The 19,454-nt window shown below is 40.3% G+C and overlaps 1 protein-coding gene across 1 annotated transcript; it reads left to right on the plus strand.

Annotated features, from left to right (window-relative positions):
- Positions 1–448: 448 nt before the first annotated feature.
- Positions 449–7,059, plus strand: LOC128506273 (tumor necrosis factor ligand superfamily member 6-like). Its single transcript, XM_053476641.1, has 6 exons — positions 449–946; positions 2,723–2,758; positions 3,363–3,390; positions 3,488–3,568; positions 5,348–5,573; positions 5,772–7,059. Exons 1-6 carry the CDS (start codon positions 779–781, stop codon positions 5,938–5,940), a joined length of 708 nt encoding a protein of 235 aa, XP_053332616.1. The 5' UTR covers positions 449–778; the 3' UTR covers positions 5,941–7,059.
- The last annotated feature ends 12,395 nt before the right edge of the window (positions 7,060–19,454 follow it).

Genomic DNA, 19,454 nt, shown 5'->3' on the forward strand with positions numbered 1-19,454 from the left:
GTTTTGCTTGGAGATCAAATACTTATTTCCTTTATTGAAATGAAATTAATTCATAACGTTTGTATCATGTTCTTTTTCCGTCTCAGTCCTTTAGCATAAACTTATGATCAAAATTATAAACCCTTCATTTCTTTGTAAGTGGGCAAACTTAGAAAATCTGTCGGGGATCAAATACTTATTTCCCCCACTTTATCTCTGACCTCACACACATGCATGCACACACACACACACACACACACACACAGACACAGACACAAACACACACACAGATAAAAACGAGGAAATGAGAGAAAGATAATATGTGAGAGAGAGGGAGAGAAATAACGATCTTATCACACAGTGTGTATTGCTTCAGCACTCTCTGTCTGTCAGTGTGCGTGTGTGTGTGCGTGTGTGTGTGTGTGTGTGTGTGTGTGTTAGAGGCTGTGTTGACTCACTTACACGCACACTATTTCCTCACCTCATTCACGCTCCATCCTGAGGACACACACTTGCTCAGTCTCTGCTCTCACTCTGCTGGCTGAACAGCACCGCTGCGTCTCTCTCTCTCTCTCTCTCTCTCTCTGACTCTCTGACTCTCTCTCTGACTCTCTGACTCTAATCCTGTGATTGAGTCACAGCCCCAACAGGTAGAAGGAGAACGATCATCACTTCTACAGCTGAGCAGAAGTCTGTAAACTTCTTGACAGATAACCCTTAAGACTATCTCCAGCTCTCAATTTGAGGACGGGACCACTTCTCCCTCAGTAGTGCACACTCGTTAGGGTCCCTCGGCAGGATGGGGGAGGTGTTTGTGGTGGACAGTCAGGCGACCGCGGATATTGTGCCCCCTAAACACTGGATTAAGGGCACTTGTGTTGTGTACGTGCTGCTGGGCCTGGCGCTGTTCGGTGTGATGGTGGAAGGGGTCCTCATTTACCAGCTGTACCAGCGCATTCCCAAACAGGTGTGTGTGTGTGTGTGTGTTTTAACCTGTAAATATAATTAGTAAATGTGTAAATATAGTAACTAGTCTGATTTAATAATGACATAATACATAACCAAATTGTTATTTTTTTGTATGTCTGCATGTGTGTGTGTGTGTGTGTGTGTGTGTTTATGATATCTATGGTAGTTATGATGTAATTATGTCTAATAACTTTCATATTATAAATGAGCGATGGCAACGGTCCCCATAACGACTGTCGAACCTGAAAGTGTGTGAAAGGAAGTCGTTACAATATAAGTGTAAACAAATAAATAAAAAGTAAACGGTGTTACTGTAGTTTATGTAGTCTTGAGGTTTGAGCTTAGTGCTAGGTCAGAGTTAGCAGTTAGCATATAGCATATCATTTACAGTAGCTTGACATCAATGTGATTTTCCATCTCAGTGAATTCGTCACTTCACCACATTGGTGTGTTGTGTTGTTTGCACGTGTTTGTGTGTAGGAGAGAGAGAGAGAGAGAGAGAGAGAGAGAGAAGTGGATAAAAAAAACTAAACTCTTGCAACCTTGCAGGTGGTTTTTGCAGGTTTTTAAAGCTTCCTAGTGGTTTCTGCAGATGTAACACACCAAAAGCCCTTAGTAACTGTCTTACAGTATTTCCACTGTTGTGTGTGTGTGTGTGTGTGTGTGTCTGTGTGTTTCTGTACCCAAGTCTTATCAGGGACCTATAACTATGGACAACTGCTAAGAATGCATACACTATGTGTGTGTGTGTGTGTGTGTGTGTGTGTGTGCATGTGTTTGGGAATGTCCACTGAGCTCGGTAGTTTTTTGACGTCATTTGGCAAGTTTCGTCAGGTTCCAGAAGAGTTTCCTCTTTCGTTTATGCTTCTTGAGAGTGCACTGCCCAGCAAAATGCCCCTCTGTGTGTGTGTGTGTGTGTGTGTGAGTGGCCTTTGTGAGGACCAAAATGTTCTAATAACATAAAAATTTCCGAGTAAGTAAAAATAGTATAAAAAAAGAAAGTTCTTAAAGAGAAAGTAAATTATGTGTGTGTGTGTGTGTGTGTGTGCATGCATAGCTATTACATTACGACTCTTAAACAGGTAAATAAACAGTTGCTTATGCGCAGTTTGAGGGGAAACCAAAAAATGTGAAAAATAAACATTTTCTATTTTTTTTTTTACTTTTTTTTATTATTTTCACATTTTTGTATTGGCTGCGTTTAAACATGTTAATTAAAATTTTCTCCACCCCTATTCATTTTTTTACTTTACACGTTTATATATATATATATATATATATATATATATATATATATATATATATATATATGCATTTTTTTACTTTATACGTTTATATATATATATATATATATATATATATATATATATATATATATATATATATATAAACGTGTAAAGTAAAAAAATGTAATAAAATAGCAATCATTTTGGAGTCAGTTTGATTATACATGAATTCCGACAAAAATATATATATATAAAAAAAACTACAGTATGTAATTGAATCAAATTTTCCCATATCTAATATAATGTTGAGCTTATAATGATTGTTATGTTTATTTTATAGTTTTGTATTCTACTCCAGATGATATTTATATCTCTTAGATCCCTGTGATAAACAGTTGTAGGTTCAGCTCAGCTCTGATTAGATACACTAATAAATACATCAAAGGAAGGATCGTGCTGCGTATGTACTATACAGGATGGCACTTAGGAGGACTAAAGGGGTCGTGACTTATAACCGTGGTAATAATTGTTTTACTTCACTTCCCCAGACGTCTCCAGAGATGAGTCAGATGTCCAAGCTGACTGTGAGTATGACATTTGGGTGGATCTTCTTCCATAATGTGTGTGTATGTTCAGTATAGGTACACTACCGCTCAAAAGTTTGGAAACACTTGCAAATTTCTTTGTTTTTGTATTTAGTGATTTATTTTTCACATTCTACAACAATACCGGGGATTTCAAAACATATGCAATAACACATGAGCAATTAGGTAATTATGTGACAACGACTTTTCTGGAAGAGTTCTTGCAAAATTTGCATGTGCGTTTGCAAAACCCATCGAGCTCCATGATGAAACTGTCTCTCATGAAGACCTTCCCAGAAAAGCCAGACCAAAACTAAGCTCTGCTGCAGAGGAGAAGTTCATCTAGAGTCACCAGCCTCAGAAATCACCAATTAACCACCAGCACCTCAGATTAGAGCCGTTATGAAGCTTTACAGAGCAGAAGTATCAGATAAACATCTTAATATCAGATTATTGTGGATTTCTGATAAACGCCTTCAGTATTGTTTTACAGTGTAGAGAGAAATAAAAGTCAGGAGCGACCATGGAGTTACTTTTGAGTGGTTTTGTACAGTATGTGTGTGTGTTTTAATGCATACTAATAATCATGTTGCTTAATTTTCAGGGAGGAAACAAAACCCAGGATGATGGCTGTACGTACACACACACACACTTTTATTACTGCATGGCTTGGTGTTTTATTCAATATGCTGAAGTGTGTGATTTGTTTTGTGCTGTGTGTCACCATAGATTCTACAGAAACCTCAGCACCCCAGCAGGTCCTGAAGACTGAGAGCAAGCCAGCTGCATTCCTGCATCATCAAAATCATTGTAAGAGCAGACACACCACAACAGCCTACACACACACAAGCACACACACAAAGAGTGTAAATGTATTGTAAACCACTTACCGACATAATTACACCCACTGCCAGGTGATCAGAGTAAGACTGATTGTTGTCAGGTCTTGACTTTGACATGTTTGAAACCGGGAAATGAGTGAATGTAAGGATGAGTCACTTAGACAAGGGATGTCTCAATGTCTGGGTCAAAACGTCTCCAAAACTGCAGCTCTTGTTGAATGTTCCCGGTCTGCAGGGGTCAGGACCTACCAAAAATGCGCCAAGGAAGGAGAACCGGTGAACTGGCGACAGTCATTGGTGAGCAAGGCACATGGGAAATGGAGGCTGGCTTGTCTAGTCCCAATCAGCAGAAGTACTACTGTTCCTCAAACTGCTGAACAAGGGAATGCTGGTTCTGATATAATGCAGACAAAATACACGACACATACCAATTTGATTAATTCAATTCAATTATATATATATATAGCACTTTTAACACTAAGCATTGTCACAAAGCACCTTTACAGAATAAAAAAAAATCGGTGCAAATGAGTACGAATGATTAGATGACGAGTCCTGATGAGATGGTAACAGGAAGGAACCTTGAGAGGAACCAGACTCAACAGGAAACCCATCCTCATCTGGGTGATAACGGATAGCAGGGATTGATTTGCACTCATACTGTGTGTTAGGAGGCGTGAAGTTCAGTAGAACAGGAGATGTGGAGAAGTTCATATGGAGTCCAGTTCTTTATTGGAGGCTCAGGTCGACTGTAGGAAACTCCAGTCCTGAACTATTGAGCTACAGCAGTCACAAGTCCTCAGAGACCAGCTGTCTGCATCAACCCACGCCAGGGAGGAGCCGTCCCCTCTCCATCCTGACCCCCAGAGGGTCCTGCCATTCAGGTGGTTGTTACCTTGATACGTACCAACACTGTTCTTTAGTAAGTAACACGTCTTCGAGGAGGCCTTGTGGCTTCTTTCAGCAGGATAATGCACCCTGACACACTGCGCTCATTGTTCAGAGACAGTTGGATGAACATTAAAGAGGTTGAGGTGTTGACTCCGCCTCCAAATTCCCCAGATCTAGATCACTAGAGTCTGTGGGATGTGAATTCAGCTGTATAAGCAGAACGCTTGATAGGTTTTGGTGAGCATGCAATTGAAATAGTTACAAAAACCTACTTTAAGTTGTTTATCAAAACAGAATATAATCAATGTCAACTTGCCATATAGGTCACACAGGTCAGGACCACAAACCAGTGAAGTCAAAATCCTGTCCCTATTTCAAACCCTCACCACATTTGCAGGTGCAGTGACAGACATGGAAAAAGCAATGACAAGGGTTTTACTTTAGTTAATGTTCAGGTATCTACATACATTCGGTATACTTCCTAATAAAGAGAAATCAAAGCAGAAACCTTGAGAGAAACAAAACTACTGTATGAATGGAATCCAATTCTAAGCAATTACAGTGTACAGTTTGTTGAAAGGATGTTGAGTATGAACGCTGGAGTCGTACTCATCCTAGAGATGGAGCATGGTGTAGATCACTAACCTGGTTCAGACACACAGAGTGGAGTCCGGCGGTCTTTGTTGTTGCAGTGCTCATCCAGCAGGGGGCACTATACAGTACATTGCAGACCATTCTTCTAAAATGCACATAGATACATAGGTTAAATATTCACAGAACTGACCGTTACTACAAAATTTAGAAATCAACTGAACACAGAGTCAGCACTAAGCATGAGTGTGTTCATGTGTTGCAGCTGTGAGTTCCGATATGACGGTGTTGCAGTGGGACGCCAGAGGCTTCCCTGCATTTCAGCACAGCTTTAATTACAGCAATGGCAGCCTGATCATCCATAAGGAAGGCTTCTACTACCTGTTCTCCAAGGTGACCTTCAGAAGCAGCTGCCACATGTTCAGACATGAGGTCAAGCTGAACTCCTCACGTTACAACCACCATCCCATCAGCCTCATGATTGACAACAGGTACGCACTTTCACCTCCACACCTCCACCTTTACCTAACTGCAAACAAAACACAATGAAGACATGCTGAGATGTTTTTTTTCGCGTACTGCTGATAGAGCCTACTCAGGTCCCTTCCTGTTTTCGAACTCTCCAGAGAAGTAGGTTAGGACGGTCCTGTGGTTGCGCTGTGGTTGTGATGTTGTTTGTCTGCCTGCAGGTACGGCGTAGAACAGAGGCCTCACGCTGATAAGAAGAACCAGTTTAGCAGCTACCTGGGTGGCGTGATGCATCTGTTCAAGACGGACATGGTGTTTGTTTCAATCAGCGATCACAGCTGCTTGATAGAAGAAACACAAGAAACTTTCTTCGGTGGTTTCATGATCTAGAACTATAAACACACCAGCAGACACTTCATGCACACATTTATGAAGTGCGCACACAGTTCTTGCTGGGTTGTTTGTTAGTTTTTTCCTAAATTAACTTAGAATATATAAATTACAATGTGTGTTCAAATTAAAGCAAGACTTTTGATTGTGCAGTATAACAGAAAAGTTATTTCTCTATATAATCCCCTGCTACACTAATGCACTTATCCCAGTGCTTCACTAGTGCTTGGACACCATCAAGGTGGGAAGTTTTTTTAGTCCAGCGAAGCCATCATCAGACTGCCTATTTCACATCTGAATCACCGGCCTCCCGGGAATTCCCTGTGGAAATGACTATAACTGTAATGTGCAAGTGAATGATCGTGTGTCCAGTTCCCACAGAGAGAGGCATCTCTTCCGCAAGTCAACAAGAAGTTATTCATGGATTTTCATGGGTCAGACAGTCTACACACTGAATGTTCATGGAAATGACTGCTGTGGGTTCCGAGCCACCTCGGCCGGGATCATTGTTCACGGACATTCAGGAAATGTTCTATAAATGTCAATGGTATTTACGTCTTCATTCACTAGAAATTTCATCAAAAGTCCTGGTTTGACTTGAACGCCCCTTGTATTTTAATAGTTGATGGCCTGACAGTATTTATTTTAAACACAACCGGAGTGGACGGCTCATGCCATCATGCGTCCTTTAGTGTACCTTAGCTAAGTGGACATCGATTATCGGCTCTGTGATTTGCTTTGAGATACAAGCTGCTAAACTTAACCTCAAACTGACGACAGAGCTGGAACAGATCGGGAATGCTGGATCAAATGTTACTTTATGATTGATACTAATTATTTATTTCTGGACTTTTGTTCCTGCAAAGACCTTTTCCATTAGTAGATGAGAGAGTTCTAAAACCCCAAGAAGAGCTGAATGATATCTGCTCCATGATGCCCCTATGTGGTGTTGCGCTCCACTGGTGGATGGTGGTAGAGGGTTATTAATAGGTATTTATTTATATAAAACGTGTACTGTATTTAAGGGAGTTTTTTTTTCTTTTAAAAAGTTTTTTTGATTTATGACATTTATTGTTAACACATGAATTGTAACAATTAAAGTTTTGTATACATGTAAAAAAAATAAACTGATAAATTTTTAAAGCATTTAGCAACTCATTGAGAACTCAATATACACTGCCTGGACAAAAAAGTTGCCATTTCTCGAAGGGTCAAATAATTGTGCTGCATCAAGCAGAGAAAACAATGAGGAGATTTGAAATGACTGACACTGGGTTAAGAGTAGGATGGTGCTGAACCGCCATGAATGGAGATAGAGATGGAGACAGAGTGTGATGAGAACTCACAGGATTGGAACTAAACAACTGTGTGTCCATAAGAGAACCACTTGAAGCATAAAGACTGGACTTGCGAGCGATGGATAAAGGTCATGTGACCTGATGAGTTCAGATTGAGCCTATTCCGGAGCGATGGGCGTGGCAGGGTAAGAAGGGTTAGGGTTAGGGTTAGGGTTGGGGTTAGGGTTAGGGTTAGGGTGTGTTAAATAGCTGTTAATTTAAAGATTTTACACTGACCCTCTCACCACTTTAACATTAGGAATTCTTTTTATTGTAAAATTACATCGGTTTACCATTAAAATGTTAAATGTTTTATAATAATAATAATAATAATAAAAACAGTGTGAGGAAACCCCAGACATGTCTCTTTTAAATCCCATTTTAACCCAGTATTGCTATAAATGGAAACAGAAAGTGGATAGACCTACAGCTTTCTTCCAGTCAGGAGATGATAAAGAATTGCTGTCTCATTTTCATCTGCGTGCCAAGTACAGTCATGTTTAACATGCAATTCTTATTCAGTTTCATTTTGAGCAAAAACAATATAGAGATTTTTAATGAAGCTGAGACAACGAGCAAAGATGATTTTTCCACTCATACTTGCGTACGGGCTGGCACAAGAACAGTCCTCCACAGATAAAAATGTTTAGCTCTGTGTTTCCTAATCGCAGATGGGATGACGTTAGTGATCACTCACACATCTCCCTGACGGTATTAGCATAGTCGGATAGAAAGTATCAGCAGAAAGTTGATTGGTAGTTCCTGGGTTACTGATGTGTAACTTTGTATTAAAAATAAATGTACTGATTTTGTAGTGGAAATCCTCTGGACGGTGCATAGTGTACATGAAACAGATCGAGTCTGAAGGAAACGTGAAGCTGGGGGTGGTCTTCACGTTACTTCATGAAATGGATTATAACAGAAGAAAATTGTAATGAAAACATCACACATCCAGCCATCACCCTTACTGCTTGTGGGTGGGCCTGGAGTCCACACACACACACACACACACACACACGCACACACAATCATACAAGCAATTTGGTGTCTTTGCTCTTTGGGTGGAAACTGTAGAATAAACCCTCCGAGCACAGGGAGAACCTGTAACCACAAAGAACCACCAAACCTCAACACTGCTAACCACTGTGTAAACCCCACCCACCTCACTGTCACCCCACGATAATGCAGAAAAGTGAATTTTAAACCCACATAGATACACAGTGAGGTCAATAAGTATGTGATCACCCTGTGATTTTGCGAGTTCTCTTAGTTAGAAATCATGGAGGGTCTACAGTTTTCAGCATCGGTGCATTTCCACTGTAAGAGACAGAATCTACGAAGAAAAATCCGTAAATCACATTGTATGATTTCTTAACAATTTATTTGTGAATTACTGTGCCAAATAAGTATTTGATCACTTGCTTATCAGACAGATTTTTGACCCTTAAAGACCTGTTATTCTGCTTTTAAATAGTCCAGCTACACTCTGCTCATGATTCTAAATTAGTAGCACCTGTTTAAGGTCGTTACATTTACATTTACATTTAGGCATTTGGCAGACGCTCTTATCCAGAGCGACTTACAAAAAGTGCTTTAAAGTTTACATAATTGGATACATACTTACACTGGGTTAACTCGGTTAATAACTAAGTGCCATTAGTCCAGCACAACTAAGAAGAGGTTTTTTTCTTGTTTTTCTTTTTTCGGGGGGTGCTGGTTAACTGTCATAAAGACACCTGCGCACCCCACAATCAGCCAAAGTCTAAGTAGATACATGGGGTATCAATGATGCTAGGAATAGTGAAGAATCAGCCCAGAACTACACGGGAGGAGCTGGTCAATGTCGTGAAGAGAGCTGGGACCATCGTTTCCAAGGATACTATCAGTAATACACTAAGACGTCATGGTTTAAAATCCTGCATCGCGCGGAAGATTCCCCTGCTTAAGTCAGCCCATGTCCAGGCCCGTCTGAAGTTTGCCAGGGACCATCTGGATGATCCAGAGGAGTCATGGGAGAAAGTCCTGTGGTCAGAACTTTTTAGTCTTAACTCCATCCGCCGTGTTTGGAGGAAGAAGAAGAGTGATGAGTATCATCCCAATAATACCATACCTACAGTGAAGCATGGGGCTGGAAGCATCATGCTCTGGGTCTCTATTGTGACATATTGGGCAAAAACCTCCTTCCCTCAGTCAGAGCATTAAAGATGGGTCGTGGCTGGGTCTTCCAACAGGACAATGACCCAAAGCACACAGCCAGGGAAACCAAGGAGTGGCTCCGTAAGAAGCATATGGACTATTTAAAAGCAGAATAACAGGTCTTTAAGAGTCAGAAATCTGGCTGATAAGCAAGTGATCAAATACTTATTGACCTCACTGTATATATATATATATATATATATATATATATATATATATATATATATATATTTATTTATTTATTTATTTTTTCCCTGACCAGGCAGTGTATGAGTGTGTGTTTGTGTTTCTTCCTCTGACAAATTAACCCTCCTGTACAGCTGCTCCGATCAGACCTCACACAAACGGCTTATCATCGACTTTTATACTGCAACTAGCTGACTCAGCTAAATTTGCTGTGCTTAGGTTTTTGGTGATTCCTGGCCTGCAGAAGTGTGAAATAACTTTTTTTGCTCACTTTCATTTTTGTGAATGAAACTTTCCGCTAACAAAGTGGAACGGGAGGCCTATTTAAGGGCCATTGATTACGTTTACATTTATTTTTAGGCATTTGGAAGAAGACTTGATCTATTTCCGCTTTTAATGCTATAGTTTATTATCATTAAATATATCCATTATATAATATGATTATGTGAATGATGAAATCTCATGTACATCATGATCACATGGTGCTAATCTGTCATTACCGTCATTACCGTGGGGTCATTTATTAAGAGTTTACTGAATCTGGCATGAAACATTTATGAATGTAGATGGTGCAAGGTGTGTTTGATTTGTCTTTAGAATTGCAAATGTAGATTTGTGTTATTAATGACATAATTAAATATTTACAGAATTTACAACAATATAAAAAGAGAAAAACCTGACAATAGTTGATATGTTTACATTTAGGCATTTGGCAGACACTCTTATCCAGAGCGACTTACATTTTTATCTCATTACACATCTGAGGAGTTGAGGGTTAAGGGCCGCGCTCAAGGGCCCAACAGTGGTGATTTGGTGGTTGTGGGGTTTGAACCTGGGATCTTCTGAAACGTAGCCCAATGCCTTAACCACTGAGCTACCCCTGGCCCATGTTTTGGGAGATTTGTGAAAAAAATATGACCTGGACATAAAAATTTTAAATATTATTAAAATTATTGCATATAATTTTTTTTTGCCAGTACATTAATTTCAGAAATATATATTTTTTGTCAAGGCTTGTGGTTTATTTTTCACTGTTACTTTAAACTAATCTTTTTTGTAAAATCTTCATTACCGACAATAAAATATAAGAAGGAAAATATTTCAGAATTCTTATACATACATATAAATTCGAAGAATGCATGCATAGAAATATACAGGAATAAGATTAGATCAGTGTATTGCCATACATCAGTCACCTTTAATCACTAAACTCATTTTGAAATGAAGAAACCGCAAAAGTGGCTTGAGTGGAAGGAACGATGATGATGATGATAATGACAGGATGACTGCATCTTAATGAAGAGTCAATTTGGAGCATGGCCTGGGAAATAAAATCAAAGCTGCGAAAGCTAGGACGAAACATTTCAGCGGGAATGTGAGAGTAAATAAATACCATACAATACACATAAAATGTCTTGTGAAACGGTGGGAAAAGACAAAAGCAGCCCTGCAAACCAGGTTATCTTCGTCTTCCATCTGTGCTTTCTCACTTTCGCAACCTCCACCCCCACATGCTGTGCAGACATGTCGAGAGAGAGAGAGAGAGAGAGAGAGAAAGGAAGAGAGATAGAGCATAGGTGAGAGAGAGAGAGAGAGAGAGAGAGAGAGAGAGATCAAAAAAGTCTCAGAGAGGAAGTGGTGAGAAAGAGAGACAGCGAGAGGATGCAGGGGAAATAAGAGTGGGGGGGCAGGATGGGTTCGGATTGTGCAAAGCTGACTCGGCGGTTTTAGCAGTTTCTGCTGAAGTTTCCAGAAAGCAGCCACAAATAAACAACTAAGGCGCATTTTATTTTTTGGCTTCTGAAAGTGAGAGAATAAAAGCGATCGTGACAGGGAAAAAAAAACCCGGTGACAAGAAACCACCCACTCACTTTTCTCTCTCTCTCTATCGGTAGCTCTCTCACTTTGTACCTTGTAGCCTAGATGTAGCTGCACTCAATGCAGCTTCCTTTCCAGTGACGGCAGAGCAGCAACCGGACGTTTATTCATAGACTTGGTCAAGCTCATGGGTGTAGCTATTGAAAAGAGAGATGCCTGGAGCTTCTGTTTTCTTTCTTTCTTTTTTTTTTTTAGTAAGTTCAGCATCAGTACTTTCCATCCATCCCTATGTAGTCCAACTAGGCACCGTGGAGGCCTGACTATTGTATTTATTCCCATTTTACACACGCATTCACACACTACGGGCAATTTGGAAATAGCAATTAGGCTAATCTGCAGGTCTTGGATTGTGTGAGGAAACCGGAGTTCCTGGAGGAAACACACCAAGCACGGGGAGAACATGCAAACTCCATGCACACAGACCCTGAGGTGGGAATCGAACCCGGACTCTGGAGGTGCAAGGCGACTACTACGCCACCTACTACCTACTACGGTGACACTACACCACCATCCTATCAGTAGGTTGGGGAGGTTATATCTACCTTTATAATAAATAAATAAATAAATAAATAAAATGATGGCCAAAGGTATTGAAACCATGAAATTGCTCTACAACAATCAATATTTAGTATAAAGTTATTATTTTTTTCCCAAACTGTCTGGATCCGGCTGGCCATCCAGTCAACAAGACGTCTGTAGTACTCTGGTGTCAATTAATCCATGACTTAATGGTCGCTTCCTGGAGATCATGCACACATATAAGTTTGCTATAGAAGTTCATACTTCTCACACTTGGGAGTAGGTATTTTTGTGCAGAGGTGGACACCTTAGCTTTAGAAAGTACACACACACACACACACACACACACACTGCTGTTTTGTTCTGTTACTGTCAAAACTAGCTGACGTTTTTTCGGCAATACAGTTTCGAATTATAGTCATGACACGGAAACCTATTTTAACTTACTGAACTAAGGCAGCGATAGAACCCTAACCTGACTAGCCAGTCACATTACCTTCATTTAGCTTCAATTATCTTCTTGAAATTTCCCAGAAGGCTAGATTATTATCATTATTTATTTATTTATTTATTTATTTTTAAGTAACTGGTGCTTTTCTGGACAAACACGTCTTCCAGTTTTATTTCTGATGATTGACTTCCCCTCCCCTTTCCATTACTTGTATCCTGAGTGTAAGTAAGTAAGGTTCTGCTCTGTAACTACCAGTCTGATGCGTTGCTGTGAAACACCTGCATGTCAAGGCGACCCATAGACGATGCCACTGTTCTTTGTATAGCTATGGTATGATCCAAATATGTTAACCATTAAACCATTTCTTTTGCTCAGGGCTTTAGGACTGGAGTCTGGTCCAGGATTTGCATCCAGCCTTCTATACTGGCTTTGACTTAGCATTTGTACAAGGGGCAGATTGATTGTGTTCCAGGAAGTCATTTAACAGTGTTTCCAAACATGTGGCTTGAAGCGAAGTCAGGACTGTAGGGATGTGGCATTACCAGTTTGCCGACAAGATGACCATGGATTTTTAAGAATTAGGCGTTCCACTCGCTGAATATTTATAGGAACAACTGCAGTGGGCTGCAAGCAACCTCGGCCGAGATTGTTATTCTCGGATGTCTTTAAAACGTTTGCACCATTCAAATGTTTCACTGCAGCAAAGAACCTCATCACTATACTGTGTTGGAACTCTGTAAATGTCAATCAGTTTGACTAAAACTGCCCTCATATTTAACCCTGTCTTGGTCATTGGTCTTTTTAAATATGGTCCTGGTCTCCACTAAGTGTTTTTAAAAACAACGTCCATGACAGGGGAACCTTAATTTTTAAAATGTTGGACTACTACAGTGGAAGGTCATAGGTTCAAAACTCAGCATCGCCAAAGATGTTGTTGTTAGGTCTCAAAGCCTTTGAGAAAACCCTGAACTGCTCAGAGTTACCGCTCAGGTTTTTGCCACCCTTAGCAGCAACAACTGAAAGCAAGCGGTTTTGATATTTTGCAATTGAGTCTGTTACAGCACTGTGGATTCTTTGCAGAGCTGTTGTAATTCAGCTCCACTGGAGAGTTTTCGAGCATTCAGAAAGTGGACTTGTGTGCTTTGGATGATTGTCCTACTGCAGAACCCAAGTTTGCTTCAGCTTGAGGTCACAAACAGATGGCCTGACATTCTCCTTCAGGATATTTAGGTACACAGCAGAATTCATGGTTCTATTCATCACAGCAAGTCTTCCAGATCCTGAAGCAGCAAAACAGCCCCAGACCATCATGCTACCACCAACATTTTTTACTGTTGGGATGATGTTCTTTTTCTCAAAGGCGGTGGTACTTTTACACCACACATAATGAGACGTTCCACAAAGGTCAACTTTTGTCTTGTCAGTCCACAGAGTATTTTTCCCAAAAGTCTTGGGGATCATCAAGATCTTTGCTGGCAAAACTGAGACGAGCCTTTTTGCCCAGCAGTGGTTTTCATCTTGGAACACCATGCAAACCATTTTAAGTCATGAACACTCACCCTAACTGAGGCAAGTGAGGTCTGCAGTTCTTTAAATGTTTTTGTGGGATCTTTTGTGACTTCTTGGATGAGTTGTCGCTGCGTTCTTGGGGTCATTTCGTCCGGCCGGCCACTTCTGGGAAGGTTCTTCACCATTCCATGTTATTGTCTCTATAGATAATGGCTCTCACTGTGGTTCGCTGCAGTGCCAACGCTTTAGAAATGGCATTGAAAAATGGCATTGAGATCTATCAGTCTATCCAGACTGATAGAAATCAATTATTCCCTTCTTATTTGTTTTTTAATTTATTCAGATCTCGGCATGATGTTTAGCTTTTGAGGATCTTTTAGTCTACTCCATTTTGTCAGGCAGGTCCTATTTAAGTGATTTTTTCCTGATTGCGAACAGGTGTGGCAGTTATCAGGCCTGGGCATGACTAGAGAAATTGAACTCATGTATGATAAACCAGAGTTAAGTTATGTTTTAACAGGGCGATGGGGCAAGAGCTTCAAGAGGGTTTGCATCAACCACTTTGTTGAACAAAGGTCTAAATCAACATAAGCTCTGCACAGTGCAGGTGTGACACAGAACCCTGTAAGATCTCTTCAATCCCTTAACCAGCCGTCCTGTGACCACCCTGTGACATAAACACCTGGTGATAGATATTTGATGATTTAAAAGTGGGAGTTAGCTGGAGCTGAATCATCAGTTCATGGCCATTAGCACACAGATATTTTGTACAACTGAAGTGCCTTACTGTACATCCTCCCTCTCTGTATCTCTGTATCAGACAGCGGACGTGGTTCTTCTGAAGAAGTTTAGTTTAGTTTCCTAAAACAGGCATCATGTTGGAGATGCTCAGAAACTCTGCAAGGTGGGAGTTAACTTCTTTAATGCTTCCATTCATGACTCTGGTGTATTCTCATTATGTACCATGTACAGAGATGTGATCAGTAATAATTCTACACACCACACACCATTTTTCAATATTTGACACTTGACACCCTCGGGGTAAGTGGAATTAAATGCCAATGAAAAAAAAGAAATCACAAGAGATGAAGAGTCACATCAAGGAAATCCCACACTGCTCGCTTCACCGGACGGCAGACTTGTTTTCCTTGTGCAGATCAAAAATTAACAGCTTTGGTTATGATCCACGCAGCAGATCATATCCGAAGATAAGTTTTACTAAGTAGGAAATTAGTTATGCCCTGGAGCAGCCCACCCAGTATGTGTGGGAAGGGGTTCAGGTCTAGCTTCATGCGTCTGTCCGGTTGTTAAAAAAAAAACTGCCGGCTCAAATGAAGGAACTCAGTCATCTTAAAAATATGTTTGGTTTCATTCCAGGAGACATAATGGAACCATGTGAAGATGTTGTATAGAAGGTATAGAAAGGCCTTGTTTAATCTCTTATTTGTCTTTTACAATGAACAAAAACTAGAACTTGCCAGAAAAATGTTGATTAAGTAAAAGTGTGTATGTGCTGTACTGTATGTATGTGTATTTATGTGTATGTATGTTTATAAAATGCCCCTGCTACATAGATGTGTGGTCAGAACTGAAACCATGTTAGCTGAGCTGACAGTAAGTGACGTGTGCCAGTGTCTATGCATGTGTCTGTAAATGTGTGTGTGTGTGTGTGTGTGTGTGTGTGTGAGAGAATGCTTGTGTGCATGTTTTTGGTTACATTCCCCCATTTGCTGCTGGAAACTTCTGTCTTTCATTAAAGTTCCAGTTCAGGACAGCAGATGGTGAGGGTGTGGAAATCATGTTATTAATAAGAAATACCTCTGTCACTTCTATCACTTCCACATGCACGTCAGTTACCGCACATCGCATCGCTTCCTGACCTCGGCACTTAAAAATAGCCACCTGGTTAAAGCTTAATGACATTATCATGTCTCCAAGTCTCTCCGGTTAATCATTCTTTCACATGTCTGCCACGACTTTTAACACTAGTAGGTTAACAACCTGGTCCGTGTATACATTGTGAGATTTCTTTTCTCAAATTCACACTCACTCTATTCTCACATTAGGTTAGCAAAACAAGCTAATTGGACTAGCTCATAAATACTGTATGCTCACCAGAAACACCCAAGATCTCAATGCTAACTTCAGACATTGTACTGTATATGACAGGTATGGGTGGCAGAAGCACACAAACTCAATACTCACGTTCGAGTGAAAGTACGTCCGTATGAATGTACTCGGCTACTTTCTTGTTTTTCTGCATATCTATCCTACTGAGTTACTGATAAACAGTTTTTTTCAAAGTGTTTTAAACACTGTTGAAGGTGATACTGTTGATAACATGAGCATGTAGACTTGTAGAGATTGATAGTGACAAGATTTGACATTAACGCACTAAACGCTCTCCCTACATTCCTGCTAAGACACCAAGTCAGGATGTAACACATACTCTTTCGCATTTGCACATTTATGCACATTTGCATATGGCTTACATGTTGCACTCTTCTGGGACTTTTCACATTGTTCTACTCGTGATTGGACATCGCTCACACAAATCAAGCCTTACTGCACTCAGCTGTAACTTCTCAGGCTTGTACACTCAAGGCATCATACACTTCCATTTCAATTTAGTTTTATGAACAACCTTGTACATATTGTACATTTGTCAGCTTAAAGTTTTTAATATTTGTATCATTTTCTCTTATTTTATATTTTTCATTTCTCTATTTGAATATAATATTTTAAAAAATAATCAAATGTACTCGCTAGTGCAATTCATTCTCGCAGAGAAACCCTTCTTTTAAGGTCACAGACATAAACATTTTCCCATTTTTTAAGTGCAATGTATGATACCTGTATAATTTGTGCAACACTTTTTCCTTTTTTTTCTGCCATGTGCAATATCTGTATATTGAATTATGTTTAGTTTGCAGTACGTGGTATTTGCTGTTTTATGAGCTGTCTCCGCCCCCCCCCCTCCCCCCCACCCCCTTCTTGTAATTTATTACCCTTTTCTTCCTCCCGGAAAACAACTGGAACCAATGCATCGGAAACCAAGACTAAGCAATTTGTCTCTGGGATAAATAAAGTTCTTGAATTACATTGGGTATCATACTGTGTATGGCTGTGTATGTAAAAAAAAAACTAAATTTTGAATATGTATTGGTAATTAAACTAATAACCAGCATTGTTAGCAAGTTAGCTCATTGCTTTCACTGCTACCCTGTACAATGGAAATAATCTACTGTACGCAAAATCAGCATACCACAAGCATACAGAATACAATAGGGTTAAAGGATCCACCAAAGCATTATAATTATAAGCTTGTTTAAAAAAATGACAGTTATTGATGTGAAACACAAACCAATTCATTTTGTGTAGTATGTTAGCTTCATGACTTCTCTTTACAGTTATTTCTGTAAACTAGGATTGCTACAGTAGAATTGTTTTGTTCCTGTCATTCCCATGAGGGGTGGAGCTCAGTTCAGTACGGTGAGGTAACAGCAGAAACGCTTATGTTTGTGAGCGTCATCTTAAAATGAATGAATCTCTGTTTAACATGGGAGTAAAAGTACAGTATTTTCATCAAAACAATTATTGAGACAGAGAGAGCTGATTGGCCGAGCTCTCTCAGGGGGAAGGGGTGAGAGGTACTTTGTGCTCCCACATTAATCACGGCTCTACAGCCAATCAGGGGTGTCTGTGAGCTTGTGCACACGGAAGGAGCGTCTAGCGCTTTCCTCCGAGTGTGTTACTCTGCCCCTAACGGTGCGTGAGCGAGCAGTTCGAAAAGATGCGGTCGGCTCGCGTCACGTGGTTCGGAGGAAACACGGAATAGCTTTCGTCCTCCCGACTGAGTGGTTGTAGTAGCCTTGATGTGTGTGGGAGCCCCCTAGTGACGGGGAGTAATTGGCCACGACTAGATTGGGAAGAAAATCGGGGAAAAAAAAGAATTGGACAGGACTAAATTAAAAAATAAAAAATAAATAAACAATTTTTGAGTAGAAGTCCAAAGTATTACTTATGGAAAATACAAGTGTATATAAAGTGATATGCCCAGTATATGCAATAGTGTTTATGGCACCGTGGTGTGGCAGGGTCTGGGTTAGATTCCTGCCTTAGGTCTGTGTGGATGTTCTCCCTATGCTGGGTGGGTTTACTCTGGGTACTCCGGTTCCCTCCCACAGTTTAAAGATTAGGCTAATTGGGTAATGTTGACCACAATCATAAAAATGGAAATAAACACAATGATAATCACCGCTGGCTTCCATGGAGCCTGGTTGAACAGAGGTTCCCAGAAGGAGGAATGTATATATAAGGTTTTGTTTTATTTGCTTTACACTTTCGTTCCAACTTTGCATTAAATTTGAATGTTCTTTGTAATGCTGATGCTTTGCCACTTTCTTGTTGAACCTCGGGCTTATCATTAGTGTTAGTGCTGTTTAATACAAACAAAATGAATGGTTGATGTGTTTCTTGCTAGTGCTTAATACAGTAAGTCCTGATTAGCTATTTCCAGCTGCCATTTAACTTAACTGTCAGTCACTACATAAGCCAAAGGCCTTATACACTCACCTAAAGTATTATTAGGGACACCTGTTCAATTTCTCATTAATGCAATTATTTAATCAACCAATCACATGGCAGTTGCTTCAATGCATTTAGGGGTGTGGTCCTGGTCAAGACAATCTCCTGAACTCCAAACTGAATGTCAGAATGGGAAAGAAAGGTGATTTAAGCAATTTTGAGCGTGGCATGGTTGTTGGTGCCAGACGGGCCGGTCTGAGTATTTTACAATCTGCTCAGTTACTGGGATTTTCACGCACAACCATTTCTAGGGTTTACAAAGAATGGTGTGAAAAGGGAAAAACATCCAGTATGCGGCAGTCCTGTGGGCGAAAATGCCTTGTTGATGCTAGAGGTCAGAGGAGAATGGGCCGACTGATTCAAGCTGATAGAAGAGCAACTTTGACTGAAATAACCACTTGTTACAACCGAGGTATGCAGCAAAGCATTTGTGAAGCCACAACACACACAACCTTGAGGCGGATGGGCTACAACAGCAGAAGACCCCACCGGGTACCACTCATCTCCACTACAAATAGGAAAAAGAGGCTACAATTTGCACGAGCTCACCAAAATTGGACAGTTGAAGACTGGAAAAATGTTGCCTGGTCTGATGAGTCTCGATTTCTGTTGAGACGTTCAAATGGTAGAGTCAGAATTTGGCGTAAACAGAATGAGAACATGGATCCATCATGCCTTGTTACCACTGTGCAGGCTGCTGGTGGTGGTGTAATGGTGTGAGGGATGTTTTCTTGGCACACTTTAGGCCCCTTAGTGCCAATTGGGCATCGTTTAAATGCCACGGGCTACCTGAGCATTGTTTCTGACCATGTCCATCCCTTTATGACCACCATGTACAAATCCTCTGATGG

Source organism: Clarias gariepinus, chromosome 18 (genome assembly GCF_024256425.1).
Source record: "Clarias gariepinus isolate MV-2021 ecotype Netherlands chromosome 18, CGAR_prim_01v2, whole genome shotgun sequence".
Lineage (NCBI taxonomy): Eukaryota > Metazoa > Chordata > Actinopteri > Siluriformes > Clariidae > Clarias > Clarias gariepinus.

Bases quoted from the DNA above. Each gene is read 5' to 3' on its own strand.
- LOC128506273 (XM_053476641.1), top strand. From the start codon at position 779: ATGGGGGAGGTGTTTGTGGTGGACAGTCAGGCGACCGCGGATATTGTG. The intron at 947-2,722 runs GTGTGTGTGTGT...TCACTTCCCCAG, and splicing joins ACCAGCGCATTCCCAAACAG to ACGTCTCCAGAGATGAGTCA. The intron at 3,391-3,487 runs GTACGTACACAC...GTGTCACCATAG, and splicing joins CAAAACCCAGGATGATGGCT to ATTCTACAGAAACCTCAGCA.